Genomic DNA, 18,352 nt, shown 5'->3' on the forward strand with positions numbered 1-18,352 from the left:
CAGAGTTGTGTATGTGTTTGTGCAGGCTATATATTTCACAACCCTAGGGGACATCATTCAGACTTATCTATTTGACTAGTTGAGGAGAGGAAATGAGTCCTGTATATCAATATAATCTCACTATTTGGCACATAATAGTCTTTCGGTAAAATTAGTTGTATAATAAAAATAAAGGATTCTTGGTTTGAGCTTGCATGACTCCAAATAAATAAGAACCCCTAGATCCAAACTTTGGTATCTCTTTTTACTATTCTATTTTTAGCCAAAAATGTATACCCTTTTGAGTCTAAACAATCACCACTTCCTACAGATTCAGATGCCTAGTTATGTATCAATCAGTGGCAGATGCAGCTGATGTGAATTATATTTGGGGCATAGAGCAACATGCTAGAGATAATAACATAAAGGTATTTACACTATAGAAGCTTATAGTAGTCACACACAAACACTGGTAACATTATAAATATCTAATTTTTAGTGTGTTCAATACACAGAAAGTGCTGGATTTTGATTCAGCCTAGGAAGTGGTCACCCTTCCAGGCGGGAATGGAAAGTTTCATGTTGTATAACTTAAACTGGGCTTTGGAAAAAAATGATTAGCATTGAGATGGATTAACACTAGAGGTAGAATTTTATATGAATCTTTTGGGGAGTTAAGAAGAGAGAAGTCGGTTCATTTGAGGGGAAGTGTGGTGGGATATAAGATCACAAAGATAGCAGCCCCAGGCTCCAGATGACCGAGATTCCAGGCTGAGCAGTTTGGACAGTCATTTTCTGCATTAGTGCAAGCAGCGAATGGCATAAAAGAAAAAAGAGAGAGAGAGAGAATAAGGCAATGAATAGCAAAAGCCTCAAAAAACTTCAAATGCAAGAGGAGTCTTGAGCATTCTCTCTCCCCCTGCTGCCTTTAATGGAAATAATCAACAGGAATGCTGGATGATTACAGTATATTTTTTCTCTGTGGGAGAGGGAGATTATGTACTCAGAACCATAAAGCATTTTGCTTGCAAAATTAATTCAAATTGACTTGCATGGGAGCACTGTCACAGGAACTGAAAACAGTGGAAGAATGGTTAGGGGAAAGAAAGAGCATGATAAACAGCAATCAAACCACTCGGAAAATACCTGGTGTTTGGCCCCTGGGGACCTCTGCAAAGCCGTTTTATTTAACATCTTCATCAATGAATGGGAAGATGAGAGTAAAAAAAATTCATTTAGTCACATATGGAAACTGGAGCAAATATCAATGAGAGCAGAGAATTTTTTTCAGAAGAAAAAGGATTTTAGGTCCAGATTTTACGTAGAGTATAACATTTCACAGAGAAACTTCTAGACAGAGACCCAAAAATCTCCACATACATAATGAAGAAAAGGAAAATATGAGGACCCAATATGAAACAGGTGGGAATAATACTGGCTTCAAAAATGGCTGTTTCAAGTAAGTGTCTGACATCATATATATATATATAACTTATATATAACTCTTTAGAAATAACCTGAAACTGTTTACATGTATGCTCCCAGCTTGTTATGCAGACCAACAGAAAATATCATCCAGAAAGAATGAATCAGGAGAATTAAGTGTTTGGGTAGAAAGCCAGTCAAAGTGATGAGTGTGGATAACATAGCTGTACACACTGTGATCTGCAGAAAAAATAGATAGGGATTGGGATGGAGGGAAAAAGGATTTCACAGCATGATCTGCTAATGGGAGAACAGTTAGTCTCTGAACCATACTTTCCTGAGGAAGTAAGACTTAAACTGCAGTTTGAAGGATAAGGTCTTTAGCTAGCCTGTTGCAGTTAGAGTAAGAAGAAAGGATTAACAAGAGGATATCATGAATAAAGGCCATTTTCCACTTCATATCTGTGAGTTTCCCTATAATGTGGGAGTGTTTTGAGAGACTGCAAAGAAGAATATATAGGCACTGTTTTATAGCGACTAAATATATAGAGTGATACCGAGTAAGCAAACAATATATGCAATGTCTCAATCCTACCTTGCAGGAATACACTGTGACTGTTGCTAATACTTTCAATACAATTGTATATATCAAAGACGAAATACAACACTTGTCTCATATGCCAAAGCAGAGCTGCACATTTTAAAAAAACTTTCTTCATAACTGCTCAGTTTCCATGTGGGAAATCTAAATGTGAAATTGTGCTTCATCTAAACTTCAGTGTATGCTTAATGACTATCTTGAATTCCTTAAATTATTTATCTTAATTACCTTACGGGCTGGGTGTGCTTTTTTTTCTAAAAAATAATGAATACAAAGCTACTCTGGAACAGGATTGTTCTTCATTATACTGGCATTTGCATCATATAGCATAATATCCATTCCCTTTAGAATTATTTTCTATCACTGTCCAAATAGAGAGCTTTTCTGTATCCACTAAGGTGCTCTTTCCCCCACTGCAACATTGCTGTAATCTTTATTAGCCTCTCCGTGCTCACTGCGGGCCTCGATGCTTGCCATTCTCTCTCTTCGCCTTTGGTAGAAAGCAAAGCCAAAACAAGGTTCTGGCAAAACTCACCCTGATCATAACCAAAATATATGAGATTAGCAGGGTTCAAATACTTCTCCTCATTTTTTGCCTTTAAGTTTGGGGAGGAGGGAATCGCACAGGAAACCCTCACATACATTTTTATGGAAATCTGAGTATTGGAATAGAAAATCCAGTTTAAGCTTCTCTTGATTCAAGAGAATCCACATAAAACACTAATGATGGATTCATAGTCCATTATTTAAACTTGAGTTATTTTCAACTTCAAAAGTAAATACACAGGTTCTCTGTCTCAAAGAAATCAGAAAACAGAACAAACTAACATTAAAGCAAGAAAAGCCATAAACTCCTTTTTTGAAGTGACTTTGCGTAGGACTATTGCTTGTTCTTTCTCCCCTAGGCAGAGAGCACGTTACTCTGTCTTCCTTTTAGCACAAATATGATTTAAGTCAATATTCTGGAATCTCTCTCAAATGAATACATTATTGTGGATGATCCTAATAGCCCCTAAAATCAGCATAAAAAAAGATTGCAAAAATAATGTTTCTCCTCTTTGAATAGAAGAAGAAAAGAGAGCAAAAATAAAAGCAGAATTTGCAATACGATTCAGAGGTGACACCCAGGGGAATGTGATGGCTTGCCCATTGTGTGTACAGGAAGTACAGAGAACTCAGTGGGGAAAAGGCTTTCCACCAAAGCAAAGGAGGCAGGTGTATCTTGTGATCTTCTGTAACAACAACAAATGGAAAAAAAGCAATAGTGGAATTTCTAAGACGTAAGAGCATAATTTTCTCTAAACAAACACGATAGCCATTCATTTTATTCTTATAAGTTTTGAAAACACTTGCTCAGAATTTCCAGGAAACAATGCTATTTACATGCATGCTTAGGCTATATAGATTAATCAATATTAAATGTTCCAGAAGGTGAATGAAATAACTCTAATGTAATCAGAAGGATGCATAGTACATCTTCAGGGTGAATAGGACAGTGAATGTTCTGTATGACACTGCAATGATAAACACATGTTATTATGTATTTGTTAAAACCCAGAGAATGTACAGCAGAAAGAGTGCAGTTTAATATAAACTAGGCCTTTACCTAATAAAAATGCATCAATATTAGCTGGTCTACTGTAACAAATGTACCAGACTAATGTAACATGCTAATAGTGGAAAAAGGGTGAGGAGGATATTGAAGTTGTATATAGGAACTCTGCATACCTTCTGCTCATTTTTATGCAAACCTGAAACTTCTCTAAAAAATAAAGTATATTAATTTTAAAAATAAGGCGAATGGTAATAAAAAAGTAGCAAGTATTTTAAGACAAAATCTTATGAAAATATAAAAAAATAGAGGGATGACAATAGAGTCAATCATGAAATAAATTAACTCTCAGCACCTCTTTATTATTCCTTAGTCCCAATCTTATGAATTACTATTACTGTTAGAATTACGTCCTGATGAGTTGAGGCTGAAAAAAGTTTGAGAACCTCAATGTAAAATACTAACAAAAGGTGCTCTGGAGGAAAAAAAATATTTACTTAAATAAGCAGTGAAATTTAGAATTGAGGGTAACTATGCATATTTTACATCATTTAAGCCAGAAGTCAGTCTGGGTTTTGCTTGTTTATTTTTATTTCTGTCTACAATTAAAGGCCAGTTCTGGGAGAAAAAAAAAAGTTTCCAAACCCTCCCCTTAATTTTATTCAAATGAAATTAGAGTACTGAGTCCCACATTTGGGAGTTGAGGCATAAAAACTCTTTAAGTGTTTTGCGCTTCACTGAACAAATGTCAAACAGATAGCTAAGTGGTTATTGCTTTTAACCACCAAAATGTTGTGTTCTGCTCATGTTTGAAAACAGTGATACAAAAGTAGCTTTTTAACAACCATCATCTTTTCTATTTCTTTAGTGGTTAAGGGAGGAGGTGGTGCATTCAAATATATTATCTTACTTTATCCTAAAACAACACTGCAAGACAGATAATACAATAGCCACCCATCTCTGCTTAACACATAGGAAAGCTGAGATTCACACAGGTCCCAAAAATAATAGAGTGAATTACAGATATAGCTGGGAGTCAAGTTAGTTCATCCTTTTCATTACCTATCTACCTTTTATATAATTATTTAATTATACATATTACGTATACACAATATAACAAACACAACTTATATACTTGAGTACCTATATGCTATATATTTTTTCAAATATGTATTATGATCTAGCAATTAGTAGCATGTGACCCACTTCAGCTCATTTAAAACTTTCTTTGAGATGAATTTTCTCTTTGGCATCAATTCTTCTCTTATATAAACTAGAAGTCTGAGAACCATCCAGAACCTACTCACGTCTCTGGAGACCTAAATGTTTGGAGGAGTTCACCTCCGGTTTAAAATAATCAGTATCCTGGAAGACCTGGGTTTAAAATGGCCTCAATCTCTTACCAACTGCATAACCTTTGGCAAGTCACTCACCCTTACTGAGTCTCATTTTCTTCATCTACAGAAAAATACTTTTTACATTGTCATTGTTAGTAGTAAATGAATTTATGTACTAAATGAAAGAGTATTTTTTTTCATGGCAAGACAATGCGAAACAATGATATGACAGCACATGTGCCAAATGCAATACACGTGCTCCTCCAAGCTGTGTCACAAGCTGCTTTAATGACCTTGAGAGAATACTGTCACCTCTCTACCACTTTCATATAAGAACAGAAAGAAAAGAAAAGAATGCATTTCATTTATCACATTGCTCTAACACTCTGATAACTCATTCTCAAAACAATAATGCTGCCCCAAGCTCAAGGGTGTCAGGGACTTTTGCTTGTTTTCTTCACTACTATCTTCACTACCATAACCCTGGTTATAGTAGGCACTGATTCTTCTTCAATACTATAACCAACTAACCAAAAATAGTAACTACTATAACTAACTACCAAAACTAGGCACAAACTAAGTAAGGCACACTTAGTTTGTGCCTAGAATAGTTCTAGCCATAAACTAAGTGCCCATTCATTCATTCTGTTGGATGAATAAATGCAGCAAATTTGCATAAAAGCAAACTGTGCCGTAACATAGTATTCTCAGATATATATAGGAAAAAAAAAAAGGAAAGGAGACCTCAAGTTACTACCATGAGGCAGAAGACACACACACACATACACCCACTGTCTATCTCATACACTGTGGCTACAAAGCACATGCTGAAGCCCAAATCCAAATGATGTGCCCTAACTTAGGTGACATATTCAAACAAAAACTAGGAAGAAACTGTCTCAGCATATAGCAAAAAGAGAAGTTTTTTAAAGTCCCTCCTGAAACAGAAGAAAAACAGATGCTTATGCAATATTAAAAAATGACTACATGATAATGCCAACATACCAGACCAGCAACTTACATGACTGAAGAGTAGCAGGTGGAAATTGAGTCAAACAGGAGAATTTGCTTACTCTCTTCCAACAGCAGCCTTTACTCAGCCTTGGGCTGTTGAGGTCACAGAAAGCTGCTAGTTCTGGCTTTCTGAAACTTCCAACTAAACAGAGAAGCTGGAAATTCAGATTTTACATGAAATCTCCCAGTCTTTACATGCTAACAATGAATTCATACAGATATACCTATAGTCAAAAAACAAAGAAACACAAAAACCTGATGGACTGATGGATCTCTCAACATGAGGAGAATAGAAGTCCGACAGAAGGTCAAAGAAAGGATGTTTGCTGGGTGCCAACACTGTGTCCAGTTCTACTCTCAGTCCCACTTATTCAATCTTCGTGCAAAACTACATCTCAGTAATGTATGCCCCATTTCATAAACTAAAACATAAAAGAAGTTATCCTTCTAATAAATATTTATTGAAATTCTATTATATGCCAGGAACTGATCCAAGTTTTAGAAACACTGTACAGTGGTAAATATGAGATCCCCATAAGAAATCTAAAAGCTTAAAAGCAAAGAAAAAGTCTGACAAATGCAATGATTGTTTCTAAGAAGTATATGGAATGGGTGCCTGACTACAAGGGGTAAACAGTGTTTCTCCTAAGTTACTTGCTCAATTCTCAGGCCTAGATTTAAGGTACTATTTTTATCCGTCTAAGAAATAAAATAATAAAATATTCATTCTTAAGGCCTGAAATTCAGGAAAATGTTCTGAGAAAAAAAAGAATATTCTTCTTTACTTAGTACAGTAAAGGCTTTCGGACTGGGGGAGCTCTAAGTCAGACAAGTCAAGACACCCTTACGAGAGCATTCTTTCATGGAGTTATCAGATTGTATGTAATGACAATTCTCTGAGATCAAGTCGTTGAAGAGTCTCCTACCTGACTCTGCCCACTCTAATGCCTGCCAGACTGCTGGTTTTCACCCTGACAGCAGATTTCTGGTTTTTTTCAAGGCTATTTTAAAGAGCTGGAGAGGCAGGAAAGGACACAGGGCACCTTAAAATGCCACAAACTTGTGGTTCTAATAAGATTTAGTCCTTTTTCTTGGCTAAATGTTCCCTGGATTGCTCCAAGATTTTGGTTAATTTCCAGAGTTCTGAAAAGTTGATTCTTATAATATTTTCCAGTTTTTCATGGCTTTTGTGGAAGAGAAAATTTTCAGATGCTCTTACTCCAAAATTTTTTGTGACATCATGCTAATGATCTGTATTTCACTTAGAGTTAGGCTGCTTATCTAATCATAAATGACTGAGCCTAATAACAATATATAAAAAGTATATATGTGTGTGTGTGTATATATATATACACATACATACCTTTTATTGGGACTACTTGTACTTTGCTTATTTTCTTTAAAATATAATTTTAAACATTTCTTCATTTTGCATTTGGGAGACATAACACAAAGTATAACACCTGGATTCCACATGCATTCCTCATACTTGGATAAGTGGACATTCACTAAATTTCTCTAATGTAACTTCTTTTTTCTTCAGCATTAACATCAGGCCTTAGCTATGCCAAAAGAAACATCACTCAAAAAATTACACGAGTTTTGAAAAAATACCTGTTTAAAAATCTGAACAAAACTAACACTATACTAACAATTACAATAGAAAGAAAAAGAAAGGATGAAGCTGTTATAATGACTGGAAATAGCCTATTCCTGATACAAAAGATTATGTTTTTATAAAGGAGTCAATTGTGCTTTATACAGAAATCACATACAAAATTGAGTAACTTCCCTAAAAACATCTGGTTGCAAGAACTACAACACATAGATTCAAAGAGGAAAATAATATATTCGTTGTTCAGTCATTGAGATCTCTCCCTCAATCTGCCTGCTTTTCCCATTCAGAGCTAATTTGAAGTTCCCTCATTCCTCTTCATGCACACCCCTGTTTTCTTAACAACAAATATGTTCAGAGAATTTACAGCTATATTACATTTAAGATGATGTCTATTCAAGTAGTTTAAGTTGTAGGGAAAATTTCATAAAGGCTTACCCCATTTTTTGGAAAAGCAATCCATCCCAAGTCCCCCATGACAGTCCGTGAATCCAACAAATTCACTAAAAGAGAAAGAACACAAAACTGAGTCAAATATACAAAAATACATCACTATTTTCATAGTATTATTAAAAGCACGTATTGCTTCCATAACTGAAAGCAGATTAAGCATTCATTATGACGAACACAAGAGTTACAATTTAAAGAAAACATTATTAGGATGCAAGAGAACTAGTGATTTTGAATAACTATTCGGAGAACAATTACAGCAAAAGTATATAAACAAGTCATTACCCTAAGTGCCTTTTTTTTTTGATCAAACAAGAATAAAGGAAAATAATTAATAAGAAAAAGAAAAAAAATGAAAGGTCTACAGAAAACCAGGAGGACAATGTCCTTTTTTTAAAGACTCTAGGTCTTGGGATTAAGCTGCAGCCATAAAATTACAGCTAAATATACTCTATTTTCTTCTGGAAAGCTGTTATGAAACAACAAATAATTTACATTAAACAGCAATAAACTATTCCCAAGCTTGTAACATTTTTTTGTGATTTAACCAAAATCTGTAATCCAAATTGCAAATTTAATTAAGAAATAAATCTACACACCCTTAACCAAGCCTAAGAATTTGAAGCTGCTCTTAAGGTTGTTTGCTATAGTTAAGTGCCCACTGCATTCCCAAAGATACTTTCTACTTATATAATAGTCCAAAATGTGTTTTTTACAAAACTATTAGCTACATTTTTGAAAGGCAGACCTCAATTAGATCTGGGTATCCTAAAATATTTCTAACTCCCGAGATGGAAGTCCAAACATCATCACTGCAAAAGGAAGCAATGGAAGAGTAGGTACACGCACATGCTCTCACACTTGCACATTCACACACTCACACATACTCACAACACACATACATAGACACTCACAGAGTTTATATTTCAACAGGTCCATCTACTGTCCTTCCAAAATTAGTTTAAAGGGTGCTATGTAGTCAAAATGCTTTAGACCTAGATCACAGATCATTATCTTTCAAACAAATTATACCTAAACCAAATGGATCTACTTGACATGCTGTGCAGCTGAACCACTTTGAATGAGCATGGTATTTGGACCCAAAAGGGAAACAACTGGGTTAACCCTCATCAGAGCTACTGAAGCTTCCTCACACTGCATTCAAGAGCCAGTATCTTAAAATGCCTGCAATTCTAAAAAGATGGTTCAACCTGCAAGTATAAGCCTAGGGTACTAAATGTTTAACCGCTGATAGGCTGAGAAATGTGTTATAAAACTTCTGCAAAAGAACATACTATAGGGACTTCCCTGGTGGCGCAGTGGTTAAGAATCTGCCTGCTAATGCAGGGGACACAGGTTCAAGCCCTGGTCCGTGAAGATCCCACATGCCTGGGAGCAACCTATGTGCCACAACTACTGAGCCTGCACTCTAGAGCCTAGGAGCCACAGCTATTGAGCCCACGTGCCACAGCTACTGAAGCTTGAGCACCTAGAGCCCACGCTCCGAAACAAGAGAAGTCACCACAATGAAAAGCCCACAAATCCAAACGAGGAGTAGCCCCTGCTCACCACAACTAGAGAAACCCCGTGTACAGCAAGGAAGACCCAACGCAGCCAATAAATAAACAAATAAATTTAAAAAAAGAGAGACAACATACTATAAAATTATTTTGACCAAGGAAATCAAGATCACAACTGAAATAGAAATTTTCAACATGCTATGGAAATTGTGTGCAGTTAATCCTTATAATCCATCATTTTATTTCATATCACATATATAAACATACATATCTTACACACTAAGGTAACAGTCTATATTAAAATTATTAATATGAAAATAATTTAAAAAGTTTAAAATCTTAAAAAACACACACATATACTCAATATTGTAACATACACATAAACTTGTCTATTTTCCTCATCAAGTTCTGAGCTCTTTAACTATAAAAATGCAATCCAATAGAATGTTTGTATCAACTTTAGCCTACATACACTATATTGACTTTAGGGAACTCCACAAATAATTTGTGGAATTATTATTTTTTATTTTTTTAGAGGAAATTTAGAGGAAACTGAAAAACTACAATTTTAAAACAGCAAAAACAAAAAACAAACAAACAAAAACTGTTTCACTACCCACTAACCTTGCAAATCCTCCAGTCACCCCACTAAATCTAATTTTTCAGGTAGATCCCACACTTTTGTTTTTACTCTACTGCTGGCTCTTCTGGTTTCTATGGGAATAAGGCTACATTAAACTTAAATGTCCTTGTCCTCATTTTAGTTTTTTCTGGGGCACTAGGGCTGTGTCTAGACATGACTAAATATCAGGGGAGTGCGGAACCTAAATCGTTCTGTTTATTCATCTTTATGATTCATTTTATTCACCTTTGATACTGAGCAGCAGCATATCTGTGTCGACTAGATAAAGTAGAGCAAATGAGCAAACTAAAGGCCTTCCACTATGACGGCAGTCTAATTGAACTTAATCCTGTGGTGGCAAAGTGATGTGCAAAGGAATTCTAGGAACTCATAACTAGCCTGCCATGAGGAAACACAGTGTTCCTTGTAGACTTCTTAATAATATGTGCATCTTGAAATTTTCATTATTATCACAGAATTCCAGATGTCTTTCTAAAATTTACTAACCCTCATTTGAATTAACACTAATTAAAATTACTATTTTTACTCTTTTTTGGCTTTGAAAATACATATGTGTGAAAGTAAATGAATGACCTCAAAATACTAGCTTTGCTGTTATTACAATTTATTGGGAGTTTTCAATATCAGAATACATTTCTGAACACATGGAAATAACTACAATAGGAATGTATTTTATCTTCCTTTTGATGATCTTGTCAAAAGGTGCTCTTCAGATAAACAGATTAGGTGTTTTATAGGAAATATATGCATGTCACTTTTCAGTACTGCCTAAAATTGCTTTCCTCATAGAAGCAGATGATTTCATAAAATTCACAATGCAAAGCAGATATCTGCATACACCATTACTGAATTGGAAATTGAGGGAAAAAAAGAAAAATTAGATGTTTTAGGTAATTACCTGCAGACTACTATATTATAATTTTGTCCATATAATGCAGAGTAAATTGGGATTTGATGCCTCAGGAAAAATAACTATCTAAAATTAGATCTCTATAAAATTAGATAGACAGATAGATACAGATAAGAGTAAGAGAGCTTTCTTACACCTCTAAGTTTTGCACATGCTGCTTTAGCTATCTCAAATACCCTTTTCCCTTTGTGAACTGCTAACTTTTCATTTGTACTTCAAGATATATTTCAGAAACTATCTTCCCCAGGAAACCATCTCTGATTCTCCTTTTCCTAAATGTGGGTAAGGTAATATTACTGAGTATTTTATTAACACCCAATTCTAATATCCAAGACATGGAATACACAGAATTGTATTTTTCCCCTAAAAGAACACTATGACTCATGCCTATGAACCTAGCCTGCACTCAAAACAGCTGAATAGCTCTTTGTCGTATGAATGAAACATCTTGTCAGTAGACAGATCAGGAGGGTGTGGCTGAATCAACACACACCAGTAGTTCTAACATGGGCATCTGATAATGTCTGGAGACATTTTTGATTGTCAAAACTGGGAAGTAGGCGAGTATTTGCTACTGGCATCTCATGGGAAGAAGCCAGGCAGGCAACTGACTAAACATCCTTCAATGCACAACAAGACTTCTTCCACAACCCAGGAAAGAATTACATGGCTCAAAATTCACCAGTGCCAAAGCTGAGAAACCCTGGTATATACCTATGATGCTTCTAGACAATCTCTACTTCCACAATTCCTTGCACACTATGTCAGTAGCATGATCTTCATTAATAAAAGTTAACACATTTGGAAGCATTCCTTACAAATGATAATACTATTCCTATTTAAGGAAATGAAAGTAATAAAAACTGACATCTTATTTAGAGAAAACAGAGTATCCTGAATACCCAACACCTCTACATCATTTTCAGTAACCAATTGTAACTATTATTACAAGTGAAATTGTTTATGCGCTAATAATTTCTCAACATTCATGATGGTATACCTGTAAAACCTTCAAGCTACTGATATTATCAATGCCTCCATTCCCCCCATTACCTAAGCTACTAACATAAAAACCGGTTTAGATATAGCGTATATATAAATGTGAATTTTCAGAACTTCCTTTCCCAATTTCATTACTAAATTTATTAAAAGAGGGTTTGGCAGTAATGGAGCACAGTCACTAAGTATCTTCTGTGCTACAATTACAGTAATTAAATTGTTCTGAACAGTATATATGCTTGCTGTAAATTGCAATGAATACACAATGACTATTGATCTTCATTGTACAACTTAATTAAAACTTGTCCGGGAGAAGCCACTAATGAATATAATTAGAGGAAATGTTTGATACCACAGTTACTCTGAAAGACATTAATTAGATATCAGAAATTTTATGCAAAAATGTTTTTATTCTATTATTTATATTTTAAAATAAAGCCACGCCATTAAACTGAGAGACAGCCTTCAAGGTCATTTTCTATCAGCCATTCTACAATTAAAATGAGGATGGGCATATTGGTTGGTAATCTAATCAGTAATTAAGAAGACTGATTTTCCAGGAGAAATAACTCCACAGAGGTCAATGAGTATTTAGTCTATCGCAAATTCCTAAAGTTAACATAAGAAAAACAACTTACAAATTCCTGAAGTTAACAGAAGAAAAACAACTTACAAATACAAGAACCTTTTAATACGTAAAAATCAGTTAACTGACTAACCAAATAACATATTGGAACAGAAACTAACTCAAACTAATCTTAAGTATATCTTAATTTTATTACTAAACACTAATAATTTCAATGCTTTCTTGAACAAACAGAGAAAAGCTTTTAAAAAATTTACTTTCGGAAAAGAGAGTTGCTAACTCATTATTTTTGTTGGGATTCAAGAAGGACAAAGGGAGGGCAGAACAAGTAAAGTGGAATATGCAGAAAAAGACTGCTAAGGCTTCAACTTCACACATTCTAAATATTAAAGAGTAACTGGAGTTAATTATTCAAATATGCTCTTTAATGGGTATAACTTTCAAATATTCATAACATGCTGTGTATCACTCTGACTCCATTGCTTCCTCCTTAACATCTTGCTAATATTAGCCAAAAAAAAAAAAAAAAAAAAAACGTTATTGGATTTTCTAGGAAAATGATGTATTGGGATAAAAGTGTGTTGAGACTTTGAAGAGTCAAACGACAGCTCAAGGACACTTGGTCCCACAACCATCAGTGGGGAATGCGTTGAAAGAATGTGTGATTCTTGATGAAACGAAGGTAAAGGAGAGCCAAAAGGCATATTCTTAATCTTTTACTGTTTCTGTTTTTCCTATCATCTCCACATTAACAAACACACACAATTATAATGGTAGTCGAACCTCGATCACAGTGTGAAGAGAATACTTTGGATCATTAGCAGATAAGATGACATTCCCTTTCTCTAAAGACATTGAACCAAAGTCCCACTGAATACAGTTGAGTTTTGATGTCTGCCTGCTTATTGATTTCCATTTGACAGTATCAGAAAAGCTACTGGATTCTCTTACAGCACACGTTTAACTAATCTGCGGGAATAAACCCCAGATATACAGCTGTCCAGCCTCTCTCCATGGTCCCATTCAGCACAGATGTGATTTCTTGCTTCTGGGCTAAATTTTATAATTTTACAACTGCTGCAGGGAGCAAAAAACAGTTGGCAAAAGGAATGCAGAGAAAGAGCACATGTGTTTCCCTTTGGAAAACTAAATTTTAAAATTTGGTAAGAATTATATTTTAGGTTTAGGGGTGTTACATAGATTTCTATCATCTTTGCTTGAAAAAAAAATCTATAACCAATTGTATTTCCACAATGACTGGGAGAGTACTCATTTCTTTAGTAATTCTGAGCAACATAATTGTACAGCCTATTTCTAGGGGAAAAAAAAGGAAGAATATGGGGAAAGGAATTTATTCAGTGTTTACTATGTGTCAGGTATTCTACAGGCAATTTATATACATTCTTTCATTTAATGATCTCAACAAACCTAGAGGGTAAACAGAACACTGACAGTCTGCAGTATCATTCAGAGCCCCAGTTAGGGAAACCAAGGAAGGAAGAAAACATGAGGCAATACCTGAGGCCTTCATAACAGACCACAAGCCTTGCTTATGGCTTTTCCTATAATCAAGTCCCTTACTTAGGGCCTAGAAATCATCAAATACCTTGATTACATCTCCAGGACATCCAAAGGCCAATGAAGTAAACCCTGGTCATGAACAAATCTATTTTATTTGTACATGAACCGTGGCTGTCAAACACTGCTTGTGAAAAATCTCACCAATCTAGAAGACTAGTTCTAAAAATTGTGATAATCATGTAGCTCTGAGTTTCTAATTTTCCTTATGTTTTGGTAGCATATGGTCACCCCATGGACCTTCTCTCTCACGTTTCATCTTCAGTGACAATTATTTCTGTGGTTCTCTTTTACCTCTCTGGCTTTGTGTTTCCATTATAAGCTAATCTTCCTCTACCAACCCCTCACACCTTGGCTTTGGTCATACTCTATTTTTGTAGACTGTCTTCACTTATCACTTTATACCAACAATTCTTGACTAGGACTTAAAATGGAAATAAGAAAAAGAACCTTCTGGAAAAACAAATGTCCTAGCACTAGTCCATACATACTGAATCAGACTATTTAGGATGGAGAGTGGCTAGGATATTTAATTTTTGTTGGTTGATTTGTTGGTTTTAGAGGTGATATTAGCACAAATCCCTATGTAAGGACCCCTGAAGAGAAACTCATGAACTTCCAAGTCTTCACTTGTAATGTAAAAGTTAATACCCCCCAAATCCATATGTTCTATCCATCTCTCTCTCCTGAAATTCCAATCAACTAGTTATTAACACATTCATGACTTGCAGTCATTTCAAATTCAGCCTGTCCCAAAATGAACAAAGTATCTTCCCTGTACGGAAAAAAAAGTGTTCCCTATTTCAGTGAATGCAATGCCATAGAACCAGTTGTTCCATCCAGAAATCTGTGAGTCACCTTTGTCTTCCTTCAACTTTACCCCCACAATGAACCAGTAACCAAATCCCACCAATTCTAACTTCATTCTGCCTGTAACTCTCTGCACTGCCTGCTCTGTTTCATTCCATAGCAGAACCAGTCCAGTCAATCCTTGCCATAATTTTTAACTTGAAAAATCTCCTAACTGGTCTCTCAGTAGACAAGCATGGTCCCTGAAAATTTCTACAAAACACTGCATCCAGAAAGACCTTTCTAAGCCACCAACGTGGTCACGTCACTACCCTACTTCAAACCTTGTAGTTGTGTCTTATTGTTTTTAATGTAAATTCTCCCAGAATAATTGGTCTCTATTTTCTTCTCCAGTTTCATTCAGGCTTTTCCCTCCTTCTCTTTTCACCATTAGCAATGCTGAACTTATTTCAGTTCCAATTATGTGGTCTTACTATTGATTCATTTTTGTCCAGTGAGCTGGGAAGATGATTTGAAAAGGAAAGGAGTTTTTATGATGAAAACATTAGAAAAGCAAACTCCTGGATGCCTTGAAAGTTGCTGGGAATGAGTGTATTTCCTGAAACTGATGCAGCCACCTAGAGCAAATAAGGAGAATCAGCAGGAGAGCAAAGCTTACAGATTAGGGTTGGCAGAGTGAAGGGATGAGAAGTATCTGGTTCCAAATTACACCACAGAGTTGCTAATCCATCCAAATTTGAAATTTGCCTCTCTTAGGACTTTCTGTTTTATGGGAAATAATCAGATTTGTTGCTTAATCCAATGGGAAATGATCTGCTGTTATTTGCAGAGGAAGACATGCTAACAGATACAGCTGCTAAGCGGCAGAATTTGAAGGCAAACTTTAGTCTCTCTTATGCAGAAGTCTGGTCGTCTTCTATCATGTCTCAATATTTCTGATTTAAAGATATTTGACTTAAAGAATTCCAGTGACGTTTCAAACTGAGTTACTTAAACCAACGTATTATTTATGTTTCACGGATAGATGGTTTTTGTTGTCTCTCTCAATCTTATTACTCTTATTGTTGACTATGAACAACAACTATTGCCTTTGTTTCAAAATACATTCACCTCTGCTCATTTTGCTCTTTTTGTCTCTTTTTGTTCATTTCATTACAAAATACTTTTGTAACACAATATTTTAAATCATCATAAACAAGTTTTAGCCACTACTCTTTGAAAAGTAAGCCGTAGCATAGTTATGCTATGAAGCATACAACTCTGAAGGAAGCAAAAAGCAATCAAAGACATATGTTAAAGATTTTGAATTGTTAATAGACTAAAATGGTAAATTCAGGGAGGTGGCAAAGAAAGATTGAGAATGTGTATCTACTAATTATTCCATACAGAGTGTTTAGGTAAAGGTAACTGAAATCCACAGACAGCGAAATTATGGCTAATGAGCAGTACACTCCATTCACCGGACACACTGCATGAAAAGAGCAAAACCCTATGGTTTTCAGTGGCCACCTTGTCAGCTATGGTAACCAAACTTGTCTAATTTTACATACTGTTTTTATTCTAAAAATAAAAGTGAAAATTAGATGACATACTGGGCTTGAAAATTGTCATATTACAGAATATGCTCACTTAATTCCTGTTCAGTGCCGCTCTACAATGTATGTAGATAATATATGAAGCTCTTCCTTACAAAATAGTGCAAATCCTCAGCATATGAAATAAATTTGCAAATTCACGATTCACTCTGAGAATGGTTCACTGCACAGAGAATATTCACTGGTCCTATCGTTCTGGTTTGCTGTGTGAGCTTGCGGAAGTGATTTTACTTTAAGGGTCTCAATTCTCATGTTTGTAACATCAGTGATTAAGACTAATAAAATTATATGTATCTGTAACTAATGAATATTATATCACTTAATCCTAACAATGATCCTTTGGTATGTTATTTTTCCCACTTTATGAATAAGGAAACTGAAGTTAAGAAAAGCTAAACAGGGCAGCAGTTTAAGGTCATGGAGCTAATAAGCACATAACCAGAATCTAAATTCAAGTCTCTCTAACTCCAAAGCTCTTTCTTTTGCTTCTATATCACACTTGCCGCAATATCAGACTTATTGAATCCAAAGCTTCCCTCCTTTGAAACTCAATTTCTATATATCGAGTTTTACTAAATCAATGAATTTTGAATAACGTTACAGAAGCCAGCATCTCCCATAATGCTCTAGTAGTACTGTATATAAGATGAAAAGCCTCAGATCTATTAAACAGAGCAGATACTAGTTTTCCTGGAGAAATCATAATTTAGTATCAAATTCCCAACACTAAGTTACAAGATCTCAGAAAGCAAAAGGGTGATGATGAACACTCTTGTTAATTTTTTATTCTATTATTCACTATGCTTTAAGCATACTAAGCAGGGCAAAAGCGGGTATACATTTGTCGAAATATACTTCATCCTTATATGTCACACATGAGAATAGAATGGGAAATGTATACAAAGCTCATTCTTCATTTGCAACGAATCCTGACCCCAGTCCCTAATTACCCCTAATGTTTGACTGAAATATACTAAACTGCAAAACAATCTATATAATAATTAGCTTTCCAGCCTTCAGGGTAGGATAAATGATGATTAGATCTGAACATGCACTAAAACAGACAGAAACTTGCACAAATTCACAGTCTGTATTTTAAGGTGATGGCATTTCCAAAAAAGCGCAAACAATTGTATGGCCCAGCAGCCCTTACTGTGAAACGAGAACTGACCCAAATTTTTGCTGACAACTTGTGTCATTATCCTCATGTCAGTCTTGTGGCTTAATTAAAATTGAATTTTGGTATAAACCCTACAGAATGGCTTTGTTATCTAAAATGGAAAAAATATACATTACAAGAAATCCTTGGATAACAATTTGTCATCAAAAACTGGTCAAAATATAAAGCAATACAGACTGAAGTACAAACAAATATTGTGCCCAATAATTTTAGGTGGCTAAACATAAACATTTTAGTACCTAGCTCTAATTATCCATTTCAAAATAGCTAGCAAGATTCATGACAGCAGGAAAGTAATTTTTAAGTCATTTTTTAGAAATACAATAAATTATGTATCTTTACAAGGTATAAGATTGATGATCCAGGAGCTATCATTTTTGCCCAGTTAATCTGGTACCTAAAATATATTTTTGGTCAAAATATAATGCCAATAATTGGCTACTTCTCCTTTTAAAATGTGTATAAAGGAAAAGAAAAAGAAGGAAATAAAGTAAAATGAAATAAAAAAATTTTCTGTTTAGTGGTATTGTATCAGATGCTATTTTATGCCCATTAATT

At 35.0% G+C, this 18,352-nt stretch overlaps 1 protein-coding gene across 5 annotated transcripts in view; it reads right to left on the bottom strand.

Annotated features, from left to right (window-relative positions):
- The window catches only part of EPHA5 (EPH receptor A5), a 320,729-nt gene that overhangs the window by 286,923 nt on the left and 15,454 nt on the right, over positions 1-18,352 (bottom strand). For all 5 annotated transcript variants that reach the window (XM_057728863.1, XM_057728861.1, XM_057728862.1 and 2 more), the window contains exon 2: positions 7,962-8,026. In XM_057728863.1, coding sequence (XP_057584846.1) covers positions 7,962-8,026 — 65 coding nt within the window. The remainder of the gene's footprint in view (positions 1-7,961; positions 8,027-18,352) is intronic.

This window comes from Hippopotamus amphibius, chromosome 3, assembly GCF_030028045.1.
Source record: "Hippopotamus amphibius kiboko isolate mHipAmp2 chromosome 3, mHipAmp2.hap2, whole genome shotgun sequence".
In the NCBI taxonomy this organism is placed as follows: domain Eukaryota; kingdom Metazoa; phylum Chordata; class Mammalia; order Artiodactyla; family Hippopotamidae; genus Hippopotamus; species Hippopotamus amphibius.